Here is a 27,727-nt window from a genome sequence, read left to right on the forward strand (position 1 = left end):
CAGCCTGCTACTCTATTCCCTGAGGTCGTAGGTTTGATCCCCGGCTGTGCACAAATGAACTTTATTTCTATGTGCGTATTTAATATTAGCTAGAACGTTTAAAGACATCGTAAGAAACCGGCTTGCCTTAGACACTAAAAGTCGACAGCGTGTGTCAGGCACAGGAGGCTGATCACCTACTTATTAGATTGACAAATGATCATGAAACTGATACAGAAATTCTAAGCCAAAAATAAATATGTTTAGATATATCAAAACCGTCTATCTACAGAAAAGCATAAACATGCCCCGGTGCTTATTTTTGCATTAAGCGTCCCTGTTTTGCATGAAGCACGAAAGCGTGGGCTTTTCGAGCATATATTACAGAAATGACTTCATTGGTTTGTTCGTAAACATAATAATAAAAGCATATTTATGTAACTCAAAATAACTTTATTCATATAGGTAACCAAGTACACTTATGAACGTGAACAGAAAAGATGGTAAATTGATTCCAAAATTTACATTTACTACCAGTTCGCAAGTTAAAGGCGTAGAGCGGACAAGAAGAACTAGCAAGAAACTCTCCGCCACTCTTTTTAATCGCCAAGTTTTGAGTCATACAAATTTGAACTGGATCAAATCAATCCCAAGGATTAGAATCATTTAAATAATAATAACGCATGTTATATTGGAAAACTGGATACAGAATACTAGATAATACTAGTTTTCCGTATACAGAACCCTAATATTTACGTTCTAGTATCATGAAGTGAGAGAAATCGTTAAGTGCATTGAATCGTCAGACGATCGATGCGCACAAACCGAAGCAAATTACTTGTTGTAAATAGCATCAGGTGAAATTCAATGAACATAAAAAATAAATTCGAAATCTGACACAAAAATAACATTTGCAAATAATAGAATGTTATTGCCTATTGGATGTAATCTATGAAAGTATAATATGTGCATAGGGCTTGTTAAATTAACTTTAAAAATACCAGTGGCGCAACAACATTTTAGTTCTGGGCCTCAGATTTCTGTAGATATTCTTATGTGAATTACTATTCTTACAATGAAATTCGACTGCATCTTTCTGTTTAAACACTACAAACTTGGATTGGAGATTTTTGTGTTAAATATCTAACCATATTTATAATAATTGTAAAATTCCTTATAAGGATGTAGATGTTTACATAATAACCTGACTCTCATCTCATACCAAATTTTTTGTTGATTTAATGACCATTAAGTCAAACAAATATTTACCATTTTTATGACCATTATTTAGGATACTGTTTTGTCAATAATATTTGCATAAATTGTATTGAAATTCATCATTTATGTGTTTATTTTATCTATTCATACTTTATTGCATGCAATAAAAATAAAAACAACACACAGTGTATTATTTAACTAATATGGGACATTATATTTATCTGAGCTTCAATTATAACTTAAGATCATCTTAAATTACAAATGCAAGGCCATGTATTCTGTTGCAATATGGCTTCTTGTATTTACTCATTGTTTCATAAATCATATCAAATTGAAAAAAAAATACCTTTTAATAAATACTCTATTAAATTATTTAAATACTTATAGAACCAGTTATATTAGGAAATGCCTCCGTCATTGATTTCATGATACTTATGAAGCTGAGATCATCAACTTGTAATCATATTTATAAATAAGCCAAGGTAATAATCATACTTTATAATAGTTTATGTCTGAGAAAGACCGTAAGATTAAAAACACATATTAATCAATACAAAACGACTTTGGAATATATTTTAGATTTTATAAACTTTGGTGTTAGTCATTTTATAGGCTACAAGTTGTTGGTTGTTTTTGATGACTATAAAACAATCATATTGCTATTATCAGTTTTACTTTTATGGTAATATTTAAAATAATTCCCTTTGCTAGCAAAGTGACCTTATTTTATTTCCTCTACCATTGTTACCAATGTTTACCAGTTGTGATAAAAATTAAAAAACATTGAAAGTAGTGATGCAAAACTTGAATAAAAATATAAATTTTAATAAATATTACCTGAGTAACAACTATTAGTCTTCAAACATCAAATGTCAATTGCAGTTTGTAATATGTAATAACCATATAAAAATTATAGATATATTCCACTTACCAGATCTTGGTGATATTGGCACTGCAGGTTTTGGTGCAGCATTAGAGCAGAGCCTTCCAATTTTTGATGGAGGCTTGAGGCCAGATGGCTTCGAAAATGTATTAGGTCTTGAAGATTCCGATCTAGGTATCGTAGAAGCAGTGGTGCTTACAGATGTTTCCGAGGAAACCGACGACGGCGCCGGAGGTATTCCCGTCGTCTCCAACTCATTTTTATCACTCATTCTTTATTCACTTATAGCACTTTTAATAAAACTCCCGCATCCTTATTAAATCATGACCGAGTTACTGAAATCGCATAATTATAATAAGCGACCGAAACATTGAAAACATGACGCGACTTAAAAACTAAAAATATCTTCGTTCCCGCGCACTTTGAAGACGCGTTATCTGGATCACGGCCATGACAAGAGAAAATATATTACATTTCAATATTTATCAGCTTCATTCAGCTTTACCAAAATCTATGTTAAAATACAGCGTACCGTCATACACGCGTTCTAAACTTCTATTTTAATTATAGGTATATCATACAAGATTTTTTTTTAATAGGTTTCTAACTGATAACCGTTAAACCTGAGAAGCTGTAGGAATAATAATAGGATATAAAAAGCTTGGAATACATCAGAAAAAAGATCGCAAAATTTTACCGCTCGTTGGACCAGCTGGGCTTGACGTTAGAAACGTTATCACACAATTCACAGCACGAAACACATTTCACACTAAGATTAACTTGGCAATTCACTGCAAGTATAAAAAATATTTACCGAATATAGCGTCTTGTCCGTTTTTACGCTCTAATTAGATCGCAATTCAGTAAAACAGATTTTATTATTTACGTCAACAATCACCTTTACGAGATAGAAGAAAATCACACGACAAAAAAACTTAAACCTGTATGAAATTATCTAAACACGACAACTGACGTTGCTGTCAGTACTTACTACTTAGTACAAGCATTCATATTTACAACAGTATGACCATAGATGAAGAATCTGTAGACCGAAGACTTGCGGTAACTGTACAATACAGCATTACGTTACTAGAAAATATCAATCGTATTTGAGTTCACAATGGATTTTGCTTAAACTAACTAATAAATAAAGGATTAGAATGTTATTGAAGTTTTTGTATTAATTTCTGAATACGTTAAAAAAATATTCCGTTACTTCTCCTCCCAATCGATGACCAATGTATTTCTAAAATATTTCAAGAACCTCTATATTTCTTTATATCATCGTAATTAGGATCCCGAAATATTCGAATTTGTATTACTTTAACTTTCATATTATATGTCTACGGCTAATATATGTATTAAATTTTTGTAAACTGAAAATATACTCTAATTGACAAAACTCTTTCACAGTTGTTTTACAGGAAAAGTCCGAAATTAGAGTCTCTTAAAACTAATTCATCTGTGGAGTGTGGACTATGGTTTGCCGTTTGACTTTGAGTCAACAAGGTGATGGTTGTAACTTGTAGTCTTGTAGTGATATTTATTAATTGTTCATAGCAATTTTGTATATTTAATATTTTGCGAAGTACAATGAAAACTATAAGTTATCCCTGAATATATCTTGAGTTATTGGAGTAATAAAAAATGAATAAATCTATTTTTTAGTCCCCTTACAAATAAAATAAAAATGAAGTTAGTGTTTAAAAACATTGAAAAAGATGGCAGTGGGTAAGTATTTATTTCTAAATATTGCCTTAGGTCACATTATTAGGTATTTACTATTGTTTATATCAATTTTCAGGAGCATCGGTCTTATATCTGAGGAATCTGAGGATATGTGGCATGCTTACAACCTAATAGCTGAAGGAGATTCTGTTACTGCATCGACCGTACGAAAAGTCCAAAATGAGTCGTCGACGGGCTCTTCGACAAGCAGTAGAGTTCGAACTACGCTTACTATAACCGTGGAAAATATTGATTTCGATACACAAGCATGTGTTCTTCGTTTGAAAGGCCGGAATATTGTTGAGAATCAATATGTGAAGGTAACTAAATACATAAATAAATAACATTAATGTTCTAAGCCAGCCTAATTTGCAAAATAATAACTTTTATGTAAAACCTTAGATGGGGGCATACCACACATTAGACTTAGAATTAAATAGGAAGTTTACATTGCGAAAGCTACAATGGGATTCTGTAGCCTTAGAACGAGTAGATATGGCGTGTGATCCAGCAACCTCGGCGGATGTTGCTGCAGTGGTAATGCAAGAGGGCTTAGCTCATGTATGCCTTATTACATCATCAATGACATTAGTCAGATCAAAGATAGATATAACAATACCTAGGAAGCGGAGAGGCTTCACACAACAGCATGAAAAGGTATATTTTTAAAATAAATGTTTTAGATTGTTGTATAAACTAGTTATAAAAAACCTATGCAGCTTTAAATTTTAGAGTTAATGTTTTCTGCTTAGCATATCTGCATAATATATTACATACTCATAACTTGGCTCCATGTAAATGATTCATTATAAATAGATTTTTCCTAAAAAGAATGACTAAAAATGTTCTTGGATTTCTCCCGGCAGAAAGTACACAAACAAAATTGATTTTATTCTGACAAATAAATGACACATAGTTAAAAAGTCACTGTTATTAATAAATTCGTTTCAATACTGATCACACAATGGTACAAGTGATCATAAATAGAAGAAGAAATTTCAACCAAGAGTAGGTTATCAAAAGTAATATTATTAGTAATGAGGAAATTCTTACACATAACTTTAACATTGCCCTAGACTCTAGAGCATCTTTCAAAAAACAGTGATTTATAAGAAACATACATTACTTACAATTCACGTTTATATAAGACACATTCAAAAAAAGAAATCTCATCAACAACCACATGACATAGAGCTACAATTAATTGCACAAAGGAAACACTTGTAAACACTTGAAAAAATCTCAGCTAAATGATTAATGAATAATAACTTAATATCTATGCCGGCTATATCTTTATATAACTGGCTTGCCCATTAATTATAAGTGTTAACACTATAAATAGTACTTCACATTTCTATGTACTAGGATAATTATTTTACAGCAATTAAGGCTATTATTATTACTATGAATAAGATGGCTCATATTTAATTTCAGGGACTTGCTAAATTTTATGAAGCTGTAATGCAAGGTATACTCAGGCATGTAGACTTTAGTGTTGTCAAATGCATAATTATTGCATCCCCTGGATTTGTTAAGGATCAATATTATGACTACATGATGCAACAAGCAATAAAAACTGACAATAAGCTTCTTATTGAAAATAAATCAAAATTCTTGCTGGTCAAGGCTTCATCGGGATTTAAACACTCACTTAAAGGTAAGTTAAAACTTAGGTTCTTGCTTGAACATAGAGGAAAAAACTAAGATTATACAAAACGCATATGAATCTTGAGTTCTGAATGGAGAACATACAAGTATCTTAACCTATTATGTAATAATATTATATTACTATTAATCACATTTAAAATAAATTGTTTTAAGGAATCAAATTGTTATAAAGAGATTTTTTTTAATTAGAAAAAATATCAATTGGTCTATAGTCGTATTTTTAATTAAACGAAGCCAACTGACAGTAGCTAATGTCACTTTGCAAAATAATGTTGCCTTATTCAAAGTAATAGTGATGCGTTCAGTTCTTGTTCAAGATGAAAGAACAGTGAGTGTGAATGGTTAATCATTTCAAACAATAAAAGAATATTATTTCTATTTCAAAATTGTATAAAAGTGCTATGATATAAGTTAGGTACTAGTACTATGTAACTACAATCAGTTTTATGACGTCTTATTACAAAGCGCGGCGCGGCGACTAGTGCCATCACCGATCATTAATTCAGGGGTTTTTACTTTGTCACAACACTATTTTTATTTCATTAAGAACTGACAACACCGGAAACGTCAGTTGACTTCGTCTAATTAAAAATACGACTATAGATCAGCTAGCTAAAAACATCTTATTTACAAACCGCAATAAGGTAGTTTTATAATATTAATATATATGTCACTATGATTCAATTACACTTTATAATTTGTGTAGTACTGTCTTATCAAAATAATAATGCAGGTTATTTTGTAACATAGTGATTTTTCTCTACGCAAAAAAGTGATTGAATAATGACAATGTTGGAATACAGATAGGTGGCGAAGCAATCTGTTGCAGACATATATTTGACATAAAACTTGGTTATAATTACAGAAGTTTTACAAGAGCCATCGGTAATGGCCAAGATATCGGACACAAAAGCAGCAAGTGAAGTTAAATTGCTGGAAGGTTTCTACACAATGCTGCAATTGGAGCCAGCAAAGGCATTTTATGGAAAGAAGGATGTTTTGAGAGCAAATGAAGCTTTAGCAATTGAAACACTGATGATTTCAGATACATTATTTAGGTATGCATTAGAATCTATTTTGTAATTAATATTTGACAAGAGAAAGCCTTAATAGTATTTGTACACTACCTATACTAATTATATTAAAAGTATGGATTTGATTTTAAATTGTAATGAATAAACTCTAAAATCACTGAAAATTAAAAATAACAAACACCTATATAAACAAAGCACAATATTATGACAAATTATAATATTTATCATTTTATGGTGACATGGTCATATGAGATAAAAGGAAACAACAGTTTTATATAATAGTGTACCTTTCTTGAAACCGGTAGGACTCCGGTATATAATTGTGTAGTTCAATGCAATTATTTAATTAAGAATTTTAAATAATCTTTTTTTATATTACAATTTTGAAATAAAAAATATAGCCAAAACCTCTGTTTTGGCTATACACCACGTACAGATGAACTTTATTTAAAAGAAATGTTTGGTTATAAGAGCTACCAATTAATATAAGTCACACACACCAATTAACGATTTGAATTTTTTATTGTATTAGAAGCGTAGGGGGGTAATATACTGAGATTTAAAAACTTACTTAAAAAAGATAAATGTATAGCAAAAGGTTTTTGGTAATTGTGAAAAATCAAGTATAGTTTTATAATATTATTTGTTAAAATTTAGCCTTTATATACTGTAAATAAAAAAAATTAAATATTGTACTCTATTATTCTAATTGATTTGACTCTATGGTCATGTAATCAATAAATAAAAAATTCATCTCACAATGTGTAAACAATGAAAATATTCTTAGTAATAATTTGCTAATTATATATTTACTTTATTTACTCAGGTGTCAAGACATTCAGAAGCGTAAAGAATATGTCGGTCTGGTTGACTCGGCCAGAGACAACGGTGCTGATGTCAGGATATTTTCTAGCATGCATGTTTCTGGTGAACGTGAGTTGATATCAATTATTTTAATTTATTTATACTATAATTAAATTATAATTCAGTGGCCTCAGTCATGGATCTTGGCCTCAGATCATGTCTTAAAAAATATTTTTATGACATGCCCATGTCCCTCTTATTTGCCTTCACTGTAAGCAAGTGTTAATTGCGCATATAGAAAAATCAATTGCATTGCTATACTAAAACTATACAATTTAATAATTTTAATAGACTTAACCAAAATTTATCAAAAGCTATTTAATTAGAGCGGGACAGAACGCATACTACGTCTCACATCTCTCTGACGAGATCGGTGACGTAGCGTAAGCGCGGCCGGTGCAGCCGGTACGCGGTTAGAGTGATACAGACTATATAGGCGTGTCAGTCTGAGTCTGGTAGAGTGGTTGATTGAATTAATATCAAAGAAAAAAAAAAATACTGCATAAATTAATAATTATAATTGCATAAGTTGATTAATAATAATGCTGTGCGATAGCTTTACCGCGGCAGTCCCCGAGTGTCACACGTTTGTTTATATTATTTTTAAACATTTTTTAGTTACATCAAATATATATATCTATTTGCTGGTAGTTTGTGTTAAAATCTGAAGGATGATAACATAAAAGTAATATTTATTTATAAACATTTCAGAGTTGGATCAACTAACTGGTGTAGCAGCTATTTTACGTTTTCCCATGCCTGAGCTCGAGGACAGTGATGCTGAATACGATTACTCGGATTCTGATTAATTTTTAGGTTATGTCAAAATATTGACATTTTAATATGCGGAGGAATACGATTTTTTGTTACCCATACTTGCTACGTTTTTCATACATTTTCTTGATTTGACATTTACTATTCGATTTAACGTATTCGTACAGTTCATGAAGTCGAATAGTTCTGTCAAACTTTAATTGTTGTATGGGTAATTCTATTAGGGCTTCAGGTATTTGGAGCTTAACAGAAGGATGACAACATGAGTAAACAAATTGCATGTAAAATCGATCCGATAATAAGAGCGTTCTCTAGTATTTATTATAGTTCCCTAGATTTCAATTGGATTAGATAGACATTGCGAGGCCAATTTTAAAGTTAGTGGGAATTTGTTTAGTTTTGAAGAAATGGTCCTCATTAGCTTATTAAAATGTTAAATGTCTAAGGCAATTATTGGCTGTTAAGTTATAATAAATAAGACAAAAACTTTGCTCTTAATATTTATTTATTTTTAAAATAATGAAACTATAGTGGTGTACCATACTGTCTTTTCCTTGCTTGTAACGTAATTGGCGTATATAGGGTTATTTCTGAGACCTTGGGAATTTTCTTTATATCCTAGATATCGAATCGCCTACGCGACAGCCTGCATTGGTACTCTGTAACTCCCAATCCCGATTTTAGTTTGTATCGCGTAATTCAAAGGTTGCCATATTACTATATGAAAAAACTTGTATAGAAATCGTCGGGAACAGTCTCTATTGAAAGTTACTGTACGGGTGTAGGTCCCTCTATATACGCTTATTTATAAGATACATTGTCTCATTTTATATTTCTTTTATCAGATCTTATGTTGTTAATTATTGACATGTTTTAACATAGATAATTGTAAATATATTGACACTGAAGTGTGATATTATAAAATTCCGTTTTACTGTAGTTAGAAAAATTTAATTTCTGTATATAATTTAATAGTTTTTGTTATTAATACAAATCAAGCATTTACACATGGTGTTTATTATTGCTATACATCAAATCCCATAAAACGGCTTTATAATGAATGAGAAATGAATTTACGCACAACGGACCAACCACGAGTCTAATTGCGGAGAAAGGAGTCCTTCTACCCTTCTACCCATGAGAAATGAATTTTCTTCCACCATTATTTTGTGGACGACATCTGTAAAGACGCAGCAGAGCAGCCTCCAAAATTAATTTCTTTCATTAATGGAGCATAAAGTATGTAATTAAGCGCTTTCTTTTTTGTAAGCATGTATATCAATGTTAAGTCTATTAGCCTGCTTGGTTTGCCTTAAAATACTATGTAATATGACTATATAAAAGACTTATTATAAATATTTACTAAATGAACCCAAGATGAAAAAAAGGTATTAGTTATGAATGCCATCTTTAACTAGAGACCAATAAAGACCTCATTCAATAGGATTTTGGTTTAGTATTAATGGAGATCGTAATTAACGATGGCCATGAAATCTTTTAAAAAATTACGATGAAAGAGTAGGTAAAAATATTTCGTTATCAGGACATTGATTTGCATGGACTTTAAAAGTCAACAATATAGTTCTTACTTGTGTGACTATGGAAACCGATTTCAATGTTCATTCAAAGTATTGATTTGAATATCACAAGAAAGAACAAAGCCAAACATATCTGAAATTTATGAATTAATTCTTATTTAAACAGAAACTTTAGGAAATTAGTGTTTAATAGTTTTACTATTCAAAAGATCTTTGAAAGAAATAATTTGAATTTAAAAGAACATTTCTGTTCACAATGAAAACACAAATTTACATTGATAACATATTTATTAGCAATTATATATCTTGATTACAATGCTGCATTAAGAGCCTCCGCCTTCTGCTTCTGCTTTTCAGCTTTCCGTTCCTCTTTAACCTTTTCATCGTGAAGGCGCCTTTTCTTTCTTAATAACCATATATCTTGTTTCCTCTTTTCTTGACCAGCCTTCATGCTCTTGTACAAATTCCTGTGCTTCTTCCGAACTAATTTCTCTCTGAGTCTGTAAGCTTGCTTGTCTTCTATCTCTTTCTGGTAAGGATGCTCTTTATGAGTGATACCAGTTTTGACAGCCATCTTCTTTTTCTGGGAATCAAAAACAACAAAATGTAGTCACATGTTTACATATTCAAACAAAGCGAGACGAAATTAACCACAAATACAAGGGTCTCTACTGGCTAATGGGACGAAATTCAAAACTATCCACTGACAATAAGTTGCTCTTGTACAAAACCATTCTCAAACCCATATGGACATACGGCATACAGTTTTGGGGATCTGCTAGTGCCTCAAATATAATAATAATACAAAGAGCTCAAAATTACATACTCAAGCAAATATCAAACACCCCATGGTTTCTCAAAACTACAGAAGTCCATGAATTTCTTAATATGCCCATGGTAAAAGAGGAAATAATCACACATGGGTATAACTACAAACTAAGACTTCAAAAGCACCCCAATCAGCTAACAGGACAGCTAACTATACCAGAAACTACTCGACGACTAAAAAAGCGGCGAGACATTTTTGATCAGGACAACCCAACAGACTGAGTTTAAATAAGAATAGGCAGGCTCCGCTGGGAGTAGCGCCTAACACGTCAAAAAGCTCTCAACGTATCTACTTATAGTCGCAAAGACGGATTGTATGATTAATAAAAAAAAAAACATGTTTTATATCATTAAATTTTTTTGTTTCTATGCTTTCAGAATACCTTCTTTAACACACATATCAACTAACATTTTTTATTGATCTTTACATAAAATCATGTAAATAAATGATTTTGATTTTAAATTATACTTCACATACATATACAAACTAAACTATCTAATTTGTGTTGAAAGCTTTGTCAAAGTCATCTATTTTAAAATACTAGTGGACCCAACATACATACTCTAATTGTAATTCTAAATCATTCTCAAATACAAATAATTTAAATGAAATCGGTCCAGCCATAGGAGACGAAACACTTTATTCTAAGTTGATGCATATGGTGCTGCATCAGCTAATGTACATAATATATATTAAATTACTTTACTATTATGCAACTTCTGTTAAAATCTTACCTTTTCCTTAGATAGTTTCTTTTTCTCGTCAAGTTCTTCTTCATCACCATTATCAGAAGCAGAGTCTTGAGCAACTTCAGCTTGATACTGCTTTGTAAGAATCTGCTCTTCTGTCTCAGATTCCTCATCACTCTTTTCCTCCTTGTCTTCGTCACTTGCCTCTTCAATATCTTCAGATTCATCTTCATCATCACCTTTAACCAATTATACACTTAATCTTGTGCATGACAATAAAAACATTAATAGTAAAAAGGATTTAAATTTGTTGTTTGAAAGGGTTGTGGAGAAGGCCACCTACCTGTACCTTACTAGAGGATGATCACTTACTTGATAATGTATAAAAAAGATTAAGGCAGGGGAATGAGCCTACCCCATATTTCACTACTGTTTCCATAAACTTAGGGATAGATTGATATTTATCTGAGCCAGGGCTAATTACAACCACAGTACACACACATTGCACACTGGAAGCGAACCAAATGGCAAAAGGGAATTTTTTAATTTTTATTGTTTTTGATGTTTTATTTTATCTTTTTCTTTAACTATTGTTATTTTGTGTGTTTATGTGTGTGTGTTTTCGTTTGTAATAAATGTTATGTCTAAGTAAAATTTAGTATCTCGATTCTGAATACCATATCCTACAATTAGAACAAAAACAGTCACAATAATTAAATTTTCAGCTGTTTACTTACCAGGAGGCTTGTAATCGGGATCATTGAGAGCTCTCTGCTCTGGTGGTATGTAAACTTGGTCTTTTGTTTTGTCAATGAATGGTGACAGGTGAGGTGGCAAGGTTGCGCCCATAAGGTACTTATTTATGGGAAGTAAAGTTCTTGTATTAACACTGTCAAAAACCCATTGCGGCTGAACATAGTACCTTGATAAATACTGCTTGTCCATGCTTGGACGGTCCACAATCTGATATGTTATTGACTCATCAGTTTCATCAAATGTAGCCCCGACAAAGTGTTCACGGTCCCATGAGACTTCACCACCAAAAGATCTAATTATGAAAACCAATGGCTCTCTTGGTACTTCTCGATTGATGAAGAATTTTAAACCTTTGAATAGTGTCTTCAAAACTTTAATCTGTTCAGCTTCTTTTCTGGCTTCTTCAATCTTGAGTGGATCTTGGTCATCGGTCTCAAATACATCCATTTCAGGAACTTCTTCAACCTCATTTGACCCTACAACTTTAGCTAACGAAAGGTTCATAGCTGCAATTCTTTCCGAAACATAAGCCTGTTCATCCACCAGGGCCTTCTCAGAATCAGAGTTAAAGGCAGCAGTCAATTTAGGAGGATATACCAAGTTAAGTGAATTGTAAAGTTTAAAATTGACAAAACCAAGCATTGTTATGTAAAACTCTACGAATGTTGACATTATTTTAAAATCAACTTCATCTTTGCTTTGTGGCTGAAAATAAGAATAATAAAAATAAATACATCTATAATAATAAAAAACTTTTTGTATTGACAACAAATAATAAATAGTACCTGGAAAGAGAAATGATGAGGAACAATCCATGTTATTGTTTGTCCTTCTAATTCTGCTTGATAATAGTATCCCTTTACAGAGATAAATACTCTCCTAATAGCCTTTGCAACAATCAGTGCATGCATAAATTCAATTGTCAATCGTCTACAAAGCATAGATTGGTCTCTTGGCACCCTTTTTAATGAAGGGAATGTGCTAAACAAGAAGCATAGAGTAAGACAATCATCCAAATCCCTCAGGGCATCAACAAAAGTGGGATATCTTTCTTTTACAATATGATCAATATTGATTTCAGGGTAGTCTCTGAAGTATTTTTTCACTTTTCCATGTTCTTTCAATGATTTTGCACGACGAATTTTTTGTTGGAATACCTAAAAAATGTATATGAATATGAAACATATAGCTTAAAGGCTAATAATTGCAAGCACAATAATTTGAAATGTTAATTTTAGTACCTTTAATTCGCGGATCTTCCATATTATTGGTTCGTGTAAAAGAAATTTTATATCTTTAGTATGATACAGAGTTTTAATGCCCCCAGCACCTTTTTGAGCCCTTTTTCTGTTTCGTGGTTCACGAGGATATATTCCTTTCAGAATACAGATTCTCCTAAAATCTTTTAGAGTCAGTTGAAGTTTCTTTAATGCGGCCTTCCTAGTCATAAACTGCGCTCCCTCTCCAGATGAATACTAAAATGTGAATACAAAAAAAGAACATAACTTATATTGTTTGTTTAAGAGAATTAAATATAAAATAATAAAAACACGTGAACACGCTGTAATAGACACGTGTTTGGTTATAATTTGAAAATTACCTTCTTTTTCTTCTTAGAGACCATTGTGGATTTATTTTAATTTATTATCGATAGTTAAATCTCAATTATTTTGCCAAATATGATATTAAATTATTAAAACACAAATATATTATATTCACAAACTGCGCATTTCAAACTTTAACCATGCTTGTTTTGACTTAAGTTGACTAATGACAGATGACTATCTTATCATTCATATCGAGATTTACATTCGAGTCTGAGTTTTGACAGTGTCATTCACATGTATTATCTTTCAACAATGAACAACACAATATTAAAAAAAAAAACACCGTAGTATTGACATTTGAAATGTAGTCTGTGGTTGCAAACACAGAGTCAGCAGTATTACGAAGTGTGAATAACTAGCATTTTTATTTTTTTGAATAGTGATGGGGATTTTTGGACTTGCATCGTAATTAAAATTTAAATTACTTTAAATTTTATCTGACTCTATTTACTATGTATACGTTTACGGTTTACGAATTTTAACGAATTTATAAATCTGTTGCTTTTAGCTAAAAGTATGAGTGGAAGAAAGCCGATTGTGGAATGAGCATTTAAATTTTTTAATATTCTTATTTAAAAAATCCGCATTACAATTTACGAGTTAAAATCTGATAAATTGTTTGAAACAAGAAGTTTAAAATATAAAACGAAATTAAATTAAAAAGGGTCAATGCTCCCAGTGTGAAGCGTGTGCAATCACGATTCACGAATCACGACCCAATCCAATAGTCAATACCTACAAGTGTAGGATAGTATTCATATTTCTTTCGTTTCAAAAAGTATGATTCCGTGCTTCAGTTTTATGGGGCAAGTGATACAAAATCACAAATTCTTGTACTTCTATGAACCAGTTGTAAAGACGTAGGCTCTATGAATGCCGAAAACCGTAGGTATATTACCTAATTGCAACAAAATAAAAATTCAATAAGAACTGCACCCATTTATGATCTTTTCACTGACGAAATAATTACATAAGTGCGAATGAAAGAGTTTATCCTCTTAGAGAGGACATAGTGATGTCCAATTATTTAAAAGAACACAAGTTTCTTCTAGAAAGAACTCTAGTTATTCGATTTTCGAGACTTTCGAGCTAGTTACATTTTTGGATAAGATTATTTTTTTTGATTGTATGAATTTTAAATTTATAAAAGTTAAACGTTGGATAGATAGATAATAAAACAAGATTTAATCTTATTATATCAAACAATATAAGTTTTACCTACCACGAGACTTTTTTATAAAGGAACAAATATATTTTTAAAATTTTATTAAAAAGAATAATTTACATAGACATAACTAGAATTAACTTATAAATAAAATTACGCACCATCCTTGGTAGATGTTTTTGAGTTCTCTGATGCGCTGATTTGGTTTGCCCAAGCTCTAGGGTCAAACATCACATACTGGAATGGATAGGCATAAGCATGGGGCCATGCAGCTGGTTGTGGTTTAACAGTCTCATCATTGCTCTCCTTCTGAGTGTAGGCATTAGCTATAGCAGATAACATCTGAGGATATAAGTACTGGAACGGAGAATAATATGGAGTTGGGTGGGCGCATGGTGTGCTCTTCTCATCCGATTTTGGAACGTGGTACAGACTCTTTTCGGTTTCCGTAGGCAGGGCCTGCGCGAATTGAATTGGTGTTGTCAAAACTGCTCGCTTTTGAGGGTGAACCTCATCAGATTCCGTGGAAGTAAACGATAGAGGCAATTGGTGGTTTTCAGAAGCAGACGCTAGAAAGTTAATCGGCTGGTCCGTGAGCCATTGAGAGTTGACACCATGTTCTTCGGTGGCTGCTACGTATAAGTCCCCGGTTGTCCCATCATCTGAAGGTTTGACGTAAAGGCCGTGAACTGGTTGAAGATTGCTCGGGGTCTCCCAGACGACGCCGCATTGTACACATGTTACAATTAAGGTTGAAAAAAGTAGGAAGCTGCGTTTAACCATCTTTACTCCTTAAAGTGGAGGCGGAAATTAACTGTGGACAATTAAATTGTATTTTATATATGTTCAAGATTATATAAAGTTGATGCAGATCCAAGATAAGAACTTATAGATAATTAAGACGAAAGTTTGAGTTAAGACACGTTTGTTATAATTTCATTGATTGTCACGTAAGTAAGATAAAATAAGTTTTCTAGACTGAAGAAACTGTTAATCTACCTCTGTTACTCAGGATTTTCCTAAATGGTTCCAACAAAATGTATATGACATAAAACGTTTATTTCCTACAGTGCGTTAAAAAATCAATGTCTATTTGCAAAGATATTGATTTTAGAATATTTAGTTTCAAAAGAGAAGTAACAAATTAATTGATATTTAAAAATTTACTTCACATTTAATTCAAATATATTTTATACTATTGAATAAAATAATTTAATGAATAAAAATTATTCGCAAAATATGTTCCAAAGCGCAGAACTCGAAGACGGGTGGACCGATAAGAGTATTTTTTATTGAATGGAAACTTAAATTTTGGAATTCAGATTTGCAAAGAATATCATCCCAGCCCTTTGAAAGCTCTCTTAACTGTAAATAATTGATTGAGGTTTTAATAAACATTTATTAAAATATAACCGATTTCTAAAAAAAATCTAAAACTTTAGATACGTTTATTGTAACAAAAATCCATCTTTATTACAGAATTTCCAGAGGTACTGTTACATTATTATTTTTTTTTTTTATTGAACAATTCACACCAATTGACCTAGTCCGGTGCTAAGCTGGTGAAGCTTGTGTTATGGGTACTAGGCAACGGATATACATATTATAGATAGATAGACATATAAATACATATTTACCCAAGACCTACGCACAACACCAAAAGCTCATCACATCGATGTTCGTCTCAGCCGGGGATCGAACCCGGGACCCATGGATTCGCAGTCAGGGGTACTAACCACTAGACCAATGAGCCGTCATACATTATACATTAATATAAATAAATTCGATTTATAACCAAGTTTTATTACCATAACGGATTATGCAAATGTATTGTATACTGCAAAGTTATTTAGTGATTTTCACGTTTATGCAATATGAGTGTTTTACAACATCGAAGTGTTTGTTGGACAACGAAGAGTTCTCTCTTTGTGGCTGGAAATGTCCAGTGACGTGTATTAATTTTAGATTACTTAAGGAGTCGTTAATATCGTTATGCCCCGAGAAGTGGGAATGTTCTGTAGGATGTCGCTGTTCAGCTGGTTACGTGCGTGATGAATATAGTAAGAATTGTGTGATGATTCAAGATTGTCCAGGTATGTCGATAACATGTTTTAGGGGAATCATGTACTTGGTTTTTCTTCTTCGAGTGCCGCTTTATTACTAAAAGTTCACTGTTAACTTGAATCGCCGGGTATCTTGAGCTGACTAGCGCAAGAAACAGTTCCAAAGCGGATGTGATGCCGGACCTAACGTTCCGCTCGACTTCTACCTTCAACCAGTCACTTGGCTTGAATTTTGCCTATCATACTTTGATCATGGACATGCATTGCTCTTATAACTCGTATTTCATATGAACATTTTTCTAGTTTCAACACTTTAAAGTAGGTAATATATTTAAACAATATGCCCTGCCACCATTACTTGGAAATGACAGTAATCCAATCGATTGATATCTATTTATTATATAATCAAAAGTCAAAAATCGTTTATTCATATAGGTAACACAATGTACACTAAGAACGTCAAATAAGATATATACATTAAATGCTTCTAATATTACATTTACTGCCAGTTCTCAAATCAAGGGCGTAGAACGGAAGAGAAGAACTGGCAATAAACTCTCCGCCACTCTTTTTAATCGCCAAGTTTTTGTTTATACTTACTTTACACAACGTTTGTAAGGAGCAACCATTACACCATGTTCCACATGACATCTTAAGCAATTAATAATAATAAAATAAATTAATAACAAAGATTTGTTCTCTATCAGCAGGAAGCATGGTGATGATAAAATATAATTAAACTTCTATCTCCAACACGCAAATATATGAACCTACATAGTAGTAATAATAGTTAAAAATTTATAGGTAGAAAATCAAAACAAATTTAAAAAAGTTTGGTCTCTGTGGCAGAGAACATTGAACGCTGGCAGCATTTCCTTGTTTTGCGATGCTTATTAGTTTTTAAGACCACTACCAAAATATTAATTAAATTATTTTTTTGATATATAGTAGAATAAAATATACATTATACTATGTTACATATATAAGGTTACTCTGCATTCTAGGTCTTCATGTAAGCAAATTAAGCAATAGGTTTCTAGGTCGTTGTTGAATTCTATGAAAGTGTTGCAACACAATTATGGTAACTGGAAATTTTTCAATGTACTTTCCGGTATTAGATTTGATACAAAATTGATATTTAGGACGTGTTGGCCTAGTGGCTTGAGCGTGTGCCTCTTATGTCTGAGGTGGCAGATTTAAATGGACTATCTATGGACGCATTAAACCCCCTAAGGTGAAGAAAAACATCGTGAGGAAATGTTTGTTAAAAGAGAAAGCGCTCTAGCCCCCACAATAAGATTCCCTTGTCGTGGGCTGCTAGTCTCTTCCATTTGACATATGTCAGAATTACTTCTTCTAGTTAACGGTACTAGACGAAATAATTTCTTTAACACTTACAATTTTATAATTAAACTATTGTTGCACAATACGAATACTTTCCGTTTCAGCATAGGACAGGTTGAGATGTTGTTTAAGATTGTTAGAGAATGTATAAAGTTTGAATCGTTAAATGAAAATTAAGAAGCATTTACTGACACTTTACTTAAAATAAATAATAAAAATTTACTGACGTTCATAAGTTCGTAAGACCTATCTGAATAAGACCTTTGATTTAGCTGGTTTCTCGTAGTGGTGCTCAAACGTACCTTGAAAAGGCTCAGATATCTTCTTGACATTGTAGCAGTCGATAAAAAACGGATATTAAATTGACTTATTAAAAGGGACAGCGTAATAATTTAGTTACCTACAAAGTTTTCTATCAAAATCATATCATAAACAGTATCCAATGCCGGTTACAGGTGTTAAACCGGCATTGCCTCAGGGCAATAGAGGTGTGGTTCCAAAAAAAAAAAGGGTCAATTTTCTTCAGTCTAGTTTTCCAGTAAATAAATTGCTATGGATTTTGATAGTTAAACGAATGTTGTGAAAAAATTATTGGTGATTAATTGAATCAGGCTTTACTTTGCCGAAATCGAAATCAAATCTATACATATGTATAATATACATATATAGTATATAATTTAAAGATCAAAAATAAAGAGTGGGGACACGGAATCGAACCCAACCTCGAGGCCACGGGCTAGTATCACCACACCCAGCCATTGTGTTATTGGGACTTATTCCTCAAGATATGTAGTTAATTGACAGTGCTTATCAGGCCCATTTGACATTTTGATATTTTACTGAACAAATATAAATCGATGATTTCTGTTAATATAATCAAGTTTTTATTATTGTACATAACGGTATAACACAAAAAAAAATGAAATGAAAATTTGTGTTTACTAGTCTGATTGTTTTTTGTTCCGTAATCTATTGTGAGGCCCCGGGTATGTAGCATCGGTTGCCCTCTGTAAAATCCGGGGCTGAATCGAAAATCAAAACAAATTCGGGAGTTATCCTGGGTTTTCCGGTTAATTTTTGCGACTCTCATACCTGAAGTCGTAGGTTCGATCCCCGACTGTGCACCAATGGACTTTCTATGTGCGCATTGAACATTTGCTCGAACGGTGAAGGAAAACATCGTGAGGAAATCGACATGTCTTTGACCCAAAACGTCGACGGCGTGTGTCAGGCACTGGAGGCTGGTCACCTACTTACCTATTAGATTTAAAAATGATCATGAAACAGATTCAGACATCTGAGGCCAAGACCTAAAGGGGTTGTAGCGCCACGGATTTTTAAGTATATTATCTCGTAATCATTTTGAACGTTGTAAGTATTCGACAACATTTTAATGTTAAATAATAAAATGGCATGTTCATGTTAAGTTTTACATAAGTTCACCTATTTTTGTATCAAATCTAAATTGACAAAAATAATGATTGATATGCAATACACAGTAACACAATCCTTATACTAACAAAAATTGCAGCTTGTATAAATAATAAGCACATTAAATTTGGACTTAGTACACAATAAGTTATCATGAAGGTTGCACCTTTTGGTTTGTTGCTTATCACCGTGGTAGCGGGAGCGCCCACGATCATCAACTCGATCCCTAACTACATCACCGAGAGGCAACTGTTAGACCAACTACGTTATAAAAGAAAAATTACGCCTGGATATGGAATGCAGATGGGCGTGAGTTCACCAATAGCTTTGTCATCACACATCTCTCCATACCTTCCATACCAATGGAACATGCGACCATATATGAACCCATATGGTTACTCGAACTTCGGCTACCAATCAATGTATGGATGTGGACGGGGTCTCTTAAGATCTGAGGACCAGAACGACCAAGAAGAGCAAGAGCATTCACCGAACAGGCATTCAGAAGTATCACCGTCAAACTTGGCAAGTGTTGGGCAGCTCGTCACAACTCCAGGTGGACCAGCGTACGGTGTATTCCCTAACGTTCCAAGCAACGACTGCAATGTTCCCCTGCTGTTCAGCTGTGCCCCAACCATCGTTCCGGGGAAGATAGCGCGAGGATCTTCACCGATATTTGGTCTGCCAGGTTTCAACGCTTTCCGTGATGTAGATTATGGCGTAGATCCTCATATGCAAGAGACCGCAGTCCATGAAAATACTGCTATGGGTGACGCGAGCCACGTTGTGAAAGATTAATGTTCATTTATCATAGAATTGTAATAGGTATATTAATAAACTATTAAATTAATATAATATGTTGTTTTATTTTATTTTAATATAATATCTCATTTTATAAATATAGCATTTATTCTCTATAGTATAATACTTGTTAACATATAATATATAAAATACATTTTAAACTTTTTCTAGTAAATACTTGAGCAGCTATTATTTTCTTCAAATATCATGTGAAATTTATGATCGTTGCATCATCAAAGCCTTAATATATTGTAACTATCTCTATAGTATCTCTTTTTTCTGTATTAAAATTCAGCTCAATATATATAACATTCTTTGACACTCGAAGTTACTTAAACCAGTTTTACCAATTCTTAAAAGGCCGGCAACGCATGAAATATCTCTAGGTGAGCCTCCTGCCCGTTTGCCTCCTGTACTATGAAAAAAAAATTGCAACATAGTACACGGGTGGTGTATGGCCTAGAGGGCAGGTTCGATTCCTGTGAAACAATAACTGTCCGACTAATCCCAGGACTTATTACGGGATTATAAACAGGTCTAGTAGGACAACCTAATCAGTTGACTAACTTTAACTCTCACAAACGTAATTTTGCAGTTTTGTCATTTTATGTATTTTCTTTGTTTTTCATAAAACGAGAGGCAAACAGAAGGTTCGCGAGTGCGTTGCCGTTCTTTTAGGAATGGAAATAAAATCTAAATTCCTTAATTTTTAACCAAGTTATATAACTTTGATTGTAGGTTGTAAGTTAAGTCTACTGAAATACTTTAATTCAAATGTTCGTAAATTCAGTCGGTTTTTGATTTTTTTACCACTTTCTTTTTCTTACGCTACCGAGCTCCCCCTTGCGACAGCTTTGTCGCATATTGTATTTAATAATACATTAGAGTACGTTTATAATTTTACTGTTTTTTGGAATATCCTGTAGGAATAAATAAAAAGTATTGAATAAAGTTTTGTTATACAATTTGAATAGAGGTTGACTGAGGAAACTGTTTAATTTGCACACCACACACATTAGGTCTAGGTCTCAGATTTCGATACCTGTTTCATGATCATTTGTCAATCTAATAGGCAAGTAGGTAATTAGCCTCCTGTGACAGGCCGTCCATTTTTTTTGGGTCTAACTTTCCTCACGATGTTTACGTACATCGTTCAAGCGAATGTTAAATGCGCGCATAGACAGAAAGTCCATTTGTGCACAACGGGGATCGAATCTACGACCTTAAGGATGAGAGTTGCACGCTGAAGCCACTCGGCCAACATTGCTCTGTATGATTATAAAGATAACATAATTCGTGATTCGAAATTTACCAAATATTCTATCATTCTTTTTCGAAATTAGGGCACTACAAGTAGTACATTTTCGTTTTTACTTTTACATATTGTGGTTTTACTTTTAATATATAATAAATATATTATAATAAATTCGTTTCTATTCCCGGGTTTCCTTTCACTGTTTTGTTTCAAATCTGCTAGCTTCAGTAGTCTTAGAAGTGGGTTCTGTAAAAATACACCAATATCATCCATGTTTGTGCAGATAACAACAATAACTGCTACATTTAAACATTATTGTCGTAACTTCATGTGCCCACAGCTAGGACTAACCTTCTGAAAAGGGCACATATGATTCGGTGTATAACTTTAGTTCACGAATTACAAAGGTTAACGGAAATGTTTCACTGTCCGTTGAGTGAACTTTCAAATTAATGCCTATAGTAGTCAGTTAATTTATTGTATTTTTTATTGTGTAATTTTGTTTTTCCGAATTAATATCTTATGTTTGTTTTTGTTTAGTCTGTAAATTGTATTCAGGTGTTGTCAATTTAGGGTCACCTGTTAGGACGGGATTGTTTTTATAAATAAATAAATAATAATCAGATTAAATTTTCTAATCGAATCGACTATGTATTCCCGTGTTGTTCCCACGAGAATGTAAGTGCGTTCTCCTATTTAGTCATGCCTCCTGCTGGTAGAGGACAAATCTTTGTATTTAATTTATTTTATTATTATTAATTAACTATTGATTACTTAAGATGTCATGTGGAACATGGTGTTATGGCTGCAGCTCCTTACAAACATTGTGTAAAACAAAAAAAAATACGATTAAAAATAATGGCGGAGAGTTTATTGCCAGTACTTCTCTTCCGTTCTACGCCCTTGATTTGAGAACTGCCAGTATATTTAAAATTAAAAGCATTTCTTATATGTTTCTTTTTTGACGTTCATAAATGTACATTGTGTTAAATGAATAAATGATTTTGACTATTTGAAATATGAAGAAAAACATAGTTAACACATACATATGTTTTATTACATAACATGACATATCTACATTTACCAATTACATACATACAGCCCTTAATTCGTATTAAGTGTAGACTATAAATCAAGATCCAGAAGCGAGACGTAAAACGTCTGAGTACGTTAAAAATATGGGAACTATAGTATTGTCACCGTGACCACGCACGCTGTAAAGCACGCGAAACGTCGGATAAATTTAAAATTATGTCAAATAGTTGTAAATTTATAATAATAAACATAACTTTAATCCGGTAAAAGCGTTTTTCTTTAAATATGGGAACTGTCAAACGGGATGCTCACTTTTTGAAGAAAGGCGTATGTTTCAAGGAGGAGGCTATTGACATCGATGTATATAAATCATATTTGTCTTAATTTTGATATCTCTATATCTCTCACCTACTGATGAGTTGTCAAACGATTCGCCTACTGTACCGACATACTAAAATTATATATACACCCTTTTATATACTAATATACTACTTAATTTTATTTGTAATATTAAAAATCCTACACTGCGTCTTGTCACCAGATTACTGTATGTTTCCTTAATATATTTTTCCTAAATTTCCTTATATTTTTTGTAAGCTTATGCTTTATACCTTAACTGATAATAATATATTTATACTTTAAACCTTATAAGGTTTATACCTTATGTGGCTGACACACAGTTTTGTCGCTAATAATCGCATTGTTTCACGACTTGGAACCACATAAATTAATGACCAACTCAAATAGCAGCATTAAACGTACACTGCCAAAGGAGCAAAGTTTTAAAATTTATTTGTAATAATTATTTAAATAAGGAACTCTTGTTAGGTATATAAGTAAGGAATATATTTTAAAACGAAATTATTATTATCGTCGTCAAGCTGAATCAGTGTTGGAATTTGCTGAATACGCTTGCCCTCTTTACAACACGTACCTGCTTACGTGATTGTATGAAAAACAATTATGTTCAATTTCTTTTAATACTTTGAATCAATTCATTTTTGATTATTAAATTTTTAATTATAAAACCTTGGTTTGAGCCTTAGATTGCCGTATGTTTTTTTTAATATAATAGGGGGGCAAACGAGCTTGCGGGACGACCAAAAAGGGCAGTCTTCGCAGCCCATAGACACCCATTTTTAGTGGGTGCGTTGCCAGCCTTTTAAATATCGTCTTAGGCCTTACACAAGTCCTATTTTTTGGGTCCACGATATGCTGATCATTACCATGTTTTCCTTTGCCATATGACACAGTAGTGGTGCAAGTGGTTTGAAGTCACGACCTCAGGGTATAGAGCCTAACACTAGATCTTGACTTGATCAAAAGTGTATGTTATCTGTTCATACATTGATAATAATTATTTCCAACACAAAAATTTACAATATTCTTAGCCTACATAGTAATAATAATAATAATTAAAAAGCGATAAATAGAAAATAAACACAAATGTAAATAGTTTGATCCCTGTATCAGTGGTACCTATAACGCTGGCAGCATTTCCTTGCTGTATTGCGATACTTATTCGTTGAGCGAGGAACGCACCAGCTCTGGAGTCACTGGTACTATCTTCCAGGCGCCATCTTTAATCTTTAATTAGTGCCTGAATCGCACGACCCAAGCGTATCTACTTCAAAGGGAACAAAATCAAAGTTTTATTTATTTATTTATTTAATTATAAGTAATCTTACAGCTAACATACATATTATAAAACAAAACACTTATACAACAGAAAGCCAAAACAAGGAATTTCACAAACTTTTTTTGTATATTTTCCACTGCATTTTTATATAATATGGAGACCAGATAACACCCGCATACTCCAGCAGGCTTCTAACATAAGCAAAATATAGACTTTTAATGCAATGCTAAGTTGGGGGAAAGAAACTTAAATTTGAGCCAATTATTATTTTCCGCCTGCTGCGCGGCCGCGCCAACCTTTGTCCAAGGGAGTTGAGACGGGGCTAACGTGTCTACACAAGTTCTATCCCATACCAAAGCCCGTCCCATCCTCCAAGGGATCATACACATCCTATTCGGCCATTTGCCATAGTTTCTAGCGAGGCCAGTTCCAAAGTGGCTGGAACATTGACGGAGATACGCGGAATATGATGTCGCTGAACGCGCCGTGGCGAGAAAAATGATCAGCACTCTTTTGGCAATGGAGGCCATGGAGTCCAAGGCCACTTACTTTAAAGCCACAGGGACGCTCATGGGGAGTACATATGGGCAAAGGATGTCAATACGAAGTTATTTATAAGTTTTCTCATGAGCCTAATGAAAAGACTCTCGAGAGAAAAATAACTGAAGTCCTTGGCTAGAATTTTATTTCCATATCCTACTAATATTATAAACGCGAAATTTTGTAAGTATGGATGGTTGTTTGTTAGTCTTTCACGTAAAAAATACTGAATGGAGTGTAATGAAACTTTACAATAATATAGCTTATACATCAGAATAACACATAGGCTACCATTTATAAAGATATTATGTGAATTGTTCAAAATATCAAGTAAGTAGAAAAAAATCATCTGCTAGAGTTACACATAAGTAATGTATGATAGAAATTTTTATCTGAAATAGTCAATATCTTTAGTAGTTTTTTTATACGCCACGCTAATATAAGCTACTCGAAATACTAATCCTGCGCAGACAAAGTCGCGGGCAACAGCTAGTAACTTCATAGTTCGATAGCGGATCGATTGGCAGACCATTTACGGCTTCTAAAGAAAACGACTGAAATTTGTACGTAACAATATCCTTTGTGAGTGCTGAATGGGTCCAACTTGGTACTTACTGAATTACAAATTAATGAATTCAATTAAAATAATCCAACATACATTTCTTGGTGTTTCAAGCAATATGCTAATGCTGAAATATAATTATTAATAACTATTTATTTTTAGAGTAATTTTAATTTACTAATAAAGTCTATCATATGAATATTTTGTAATTAATTTACAAAATAAATCTATACGACACGAAAACAAAATACATTTAACTGAAATTCAATTGTTATAACTTTTTTTAAACTGGTAAATTATGACTATTGTCGAATACAGAACGAATTATGATGATATGATATGTCAAAATCCCGTGTATCAATCCCATGTATTTTGAGATATTAAGCGCTAATTTACGACTAAGAATCTTACTTTCAATCTTATTTCATAGATATACGGGTTTCAGGCACGAAAAATATCGAGTCTTAAGTTTAACTTAAGTCTGACTCCCGTGCGTCAGAATGTATTTGGGTTTTCATATACGGGAGTCATAATTCGCGCTATGTTTCCTTGTTTTAACTTTTCCTTGACAATTGTCAAAATATACGGCGATAACAAATTCTGAAGAAATTTACTATAAGCCTAAATGTAATAAATTTTCAAAGGCAGCCCTATTTTATGTTAGATACATATTTCATGGTGTTGAAACCTTTCGGTCTGCGTATCTGCGCCATCTTGATATATTCGGTGAGTCTCTTCAGACATCCAACAGGCTCTAGAGTTATGAATGAGTGAATTTCTACACATTGCATATTATCTGCATGGCCAGTCACAATAGAGAGGTAAGACTGAATCGGTGAGGATAACTAATTTTTTTGATGAAAATATAAGACTGTATATACAAAAAAATTAACTCAAAGACATATATTTTTTGCATTCACGTCTTCAAAGTAATGATAGTAAAGTTACTTGTTTTTTCTTCGTAGGCAAATTATGTGTAACATAATACTGTAACACATAATTGAAATATAAAATTATTGGTTTTTAATTGTCACATATTGTGTTCCGCTTTTTTAATTAAATATGAATGAAATACTCGAAAAATAAGCTAAAATTACACATTTCGAACCAGTTTTAGTTAGCAAAAATTTGCACAAGTATGCTGTGGATTTCTTTAGTGCATTAGGCATGAAGTGAAATAAGATAAAATAAAATAAATTAAATTAACAATAAATGCTGCTGATATGTCGTCTAGCGTGGATATCTGTAAACAGTCAGAAATCTGTGAATATTATTAGATAAAGCGTTGCAAGGGTGGCATCTCTTTACAATATCCATGTAAACCAATTACTTAGTGATGAAAAAAAAGTTGCGGAGCGTATCTTGCCTGATCTTTTTGCCTGGTCTACTTTTCGATTCGGGAACTTTCATTTTTAAATATTTATATTCATAAGTGAATTAATATATTACTTAGCGATATTGTAGTCTAATGGTGTAAAGATTTTTGAAATAGGTCCATCTTTTCAAATCTTTTATAAATATTAGTATTTATTTTCATCTCCAATTTTTTTTATAATATATACAAAAATTTGCTTAGATTAGGCTTATTTTATTAATTACTAGTTGAACCGGCAAACGTTGTTTTGCCATGTATATTATTTTCTAGGAAACATTTTTTTAGTTCAATAAAGATAACTTTCTACATTAATAAAAAATATGGGTTGATCGTAGAGGGGTGAAAATTAGGGGTTGTATGTATGCTGTATCATAAAAAAATAAAAATTGTATAAAAATAAAAATATTTTTTTTTGGGGTGGACACCCCTTATCACTTAGGGGTTAGAAAGAGAGATAGTAGCCGACTCAGACTTACTGAATGTGCATAAAAAATTTCATAAGAATCGGTCGAGCCGTTTCGGAGGAATATGGAAACGAACATTGTGACACGAGAATTTTATATATTAGAAGATGTAAAATTGTTTTATACAAATATATAATTAGGAAAACGGTACCATAAATTGTAACTGTAACGAATTGACACACTGTGTTATTCATAATATGGCGTAGGTATTGAGATTCGATAGTTATAAACATGTTTTTCTGGTAATATTATTATTACCACTATTACTGGATTAATATTTATTTAATAATAATAATCCAGTGGCGCTACAACCCTATATAGGTCTTAGCCTTAGATTGCATGCGATTCTTTGATCATTTTTATTTCATAGACAAGTAGGTGATCAGTCTTCTGCCTGACATGTTATCGATTTTTTTATTTGGGACATGCCGGTTTCCTCATGATGTTTTCCTTCACTGTACGAGTGTTAGATGCGCACATAGAGAG

General features: G+C 32.6%; 3 protein-coding genes across 8 annotated transcripts in view; 1 reads left to right on the top strand and 2 right to left on the bottom strand.

Moving 5' to 3' along the window:
* The window catches only part of LOC125054611 (restin homolog), a 54,469-nt gene extending 51,424 nt beyond the window's left edge, over positions 1-3,045 (bottom strand). For 3 of the 6 annotated variants that reach the window (XM_047656607.1, XM_047656609.1, XM_047656606.1), the window contains exons 1-2: positions 2,778-3,043; positions 2,129-2,415 (exon numbers count right to left, since the gene is read on the bottom strand). In XM_047656607.1, the coding sequence (XP_047512563.1) occupies positions 2,129-2,351 (223 nt within the window). In that variant the 5' untranslated portion in view covers positions 2,352-2,415; positions 2,778-3,043. Of the gene's footprint in view, positions 1-2,128; positions 2,416-2,777 lie in introns of all 6 variants that reach the window. The other 3 variants (XM_047656605.1, XM_047656604.1, XM_047656610.1) reach the window with 3 other exon arrangements.
* Positions 3,046-3,638: 593 nt separating this feature from the next.
* Positions 3,639-8,469, top strand: LOC125054329 (protein pelota). Its single transcript, XM_047656136.1, has 7 exons — positions 3,639-3,811; positions 3,885-4,128; positions 4,211-4,465; positions 5,243-5,465; positions 6,342-6,534; positions 7,337-7,443; positions 8,086-8,469. The coding sequence occupies exons 1-7, from the start codon at positions 3,771-3,773 to the stop codon at positions 8,181-8,183; spliced, it is 1,161 nt and encodes a 386-aa protein (XP_047512092.1). The 5' UTR covers positions 3,639-3,770; the 3' UTR covers positions 8,184-8,469.
* A 1,486-nt stretch (positions 8,470-9,955) lies between these two features.
* On the bottom strand, positions 9,956-13,737 carry LOC125054330 (pescadillo homolog). Its single transcript, XM_047656137.1, has 6 exons — positions 13,561-13,737; positions 13,202-13,435; positions 12,746-13,117; positions 11,942-12,665; positions 11,250-11,443; positions 9,956-10,269 (listed from the first exon to the last, which is right to left on the bottom strand). The coding sequence occupies exons 1-6, from the start codon at positions 13,582-13,584 to the stop codon at positions 9,997-9,999; spliced, it is 1,821 nt and encodes a 606-aa protein (XP_047512093.1). The 5' UTR covers positions 13,585-13,737; the 3' UTR covers positions 9,956-9,996.
* Between the last annotated feature and the right edge of the window lie 13,990 nt (positions 13,738-27,727).

This window comes from Pieris napi, chromosome 12 (genome assembly GCF_905475465.1).
Source record: "Pieris napi chromosome 12, ilPieNapi1.2, whole genome shotgun sequence".
In the NCBI taxonomy this organism is placed as follows: Eukaryota; Metazoa; Arthropoda; class Insecta; order Lepidoptera; family Pieridae; genus Pieris; species Pieris napi.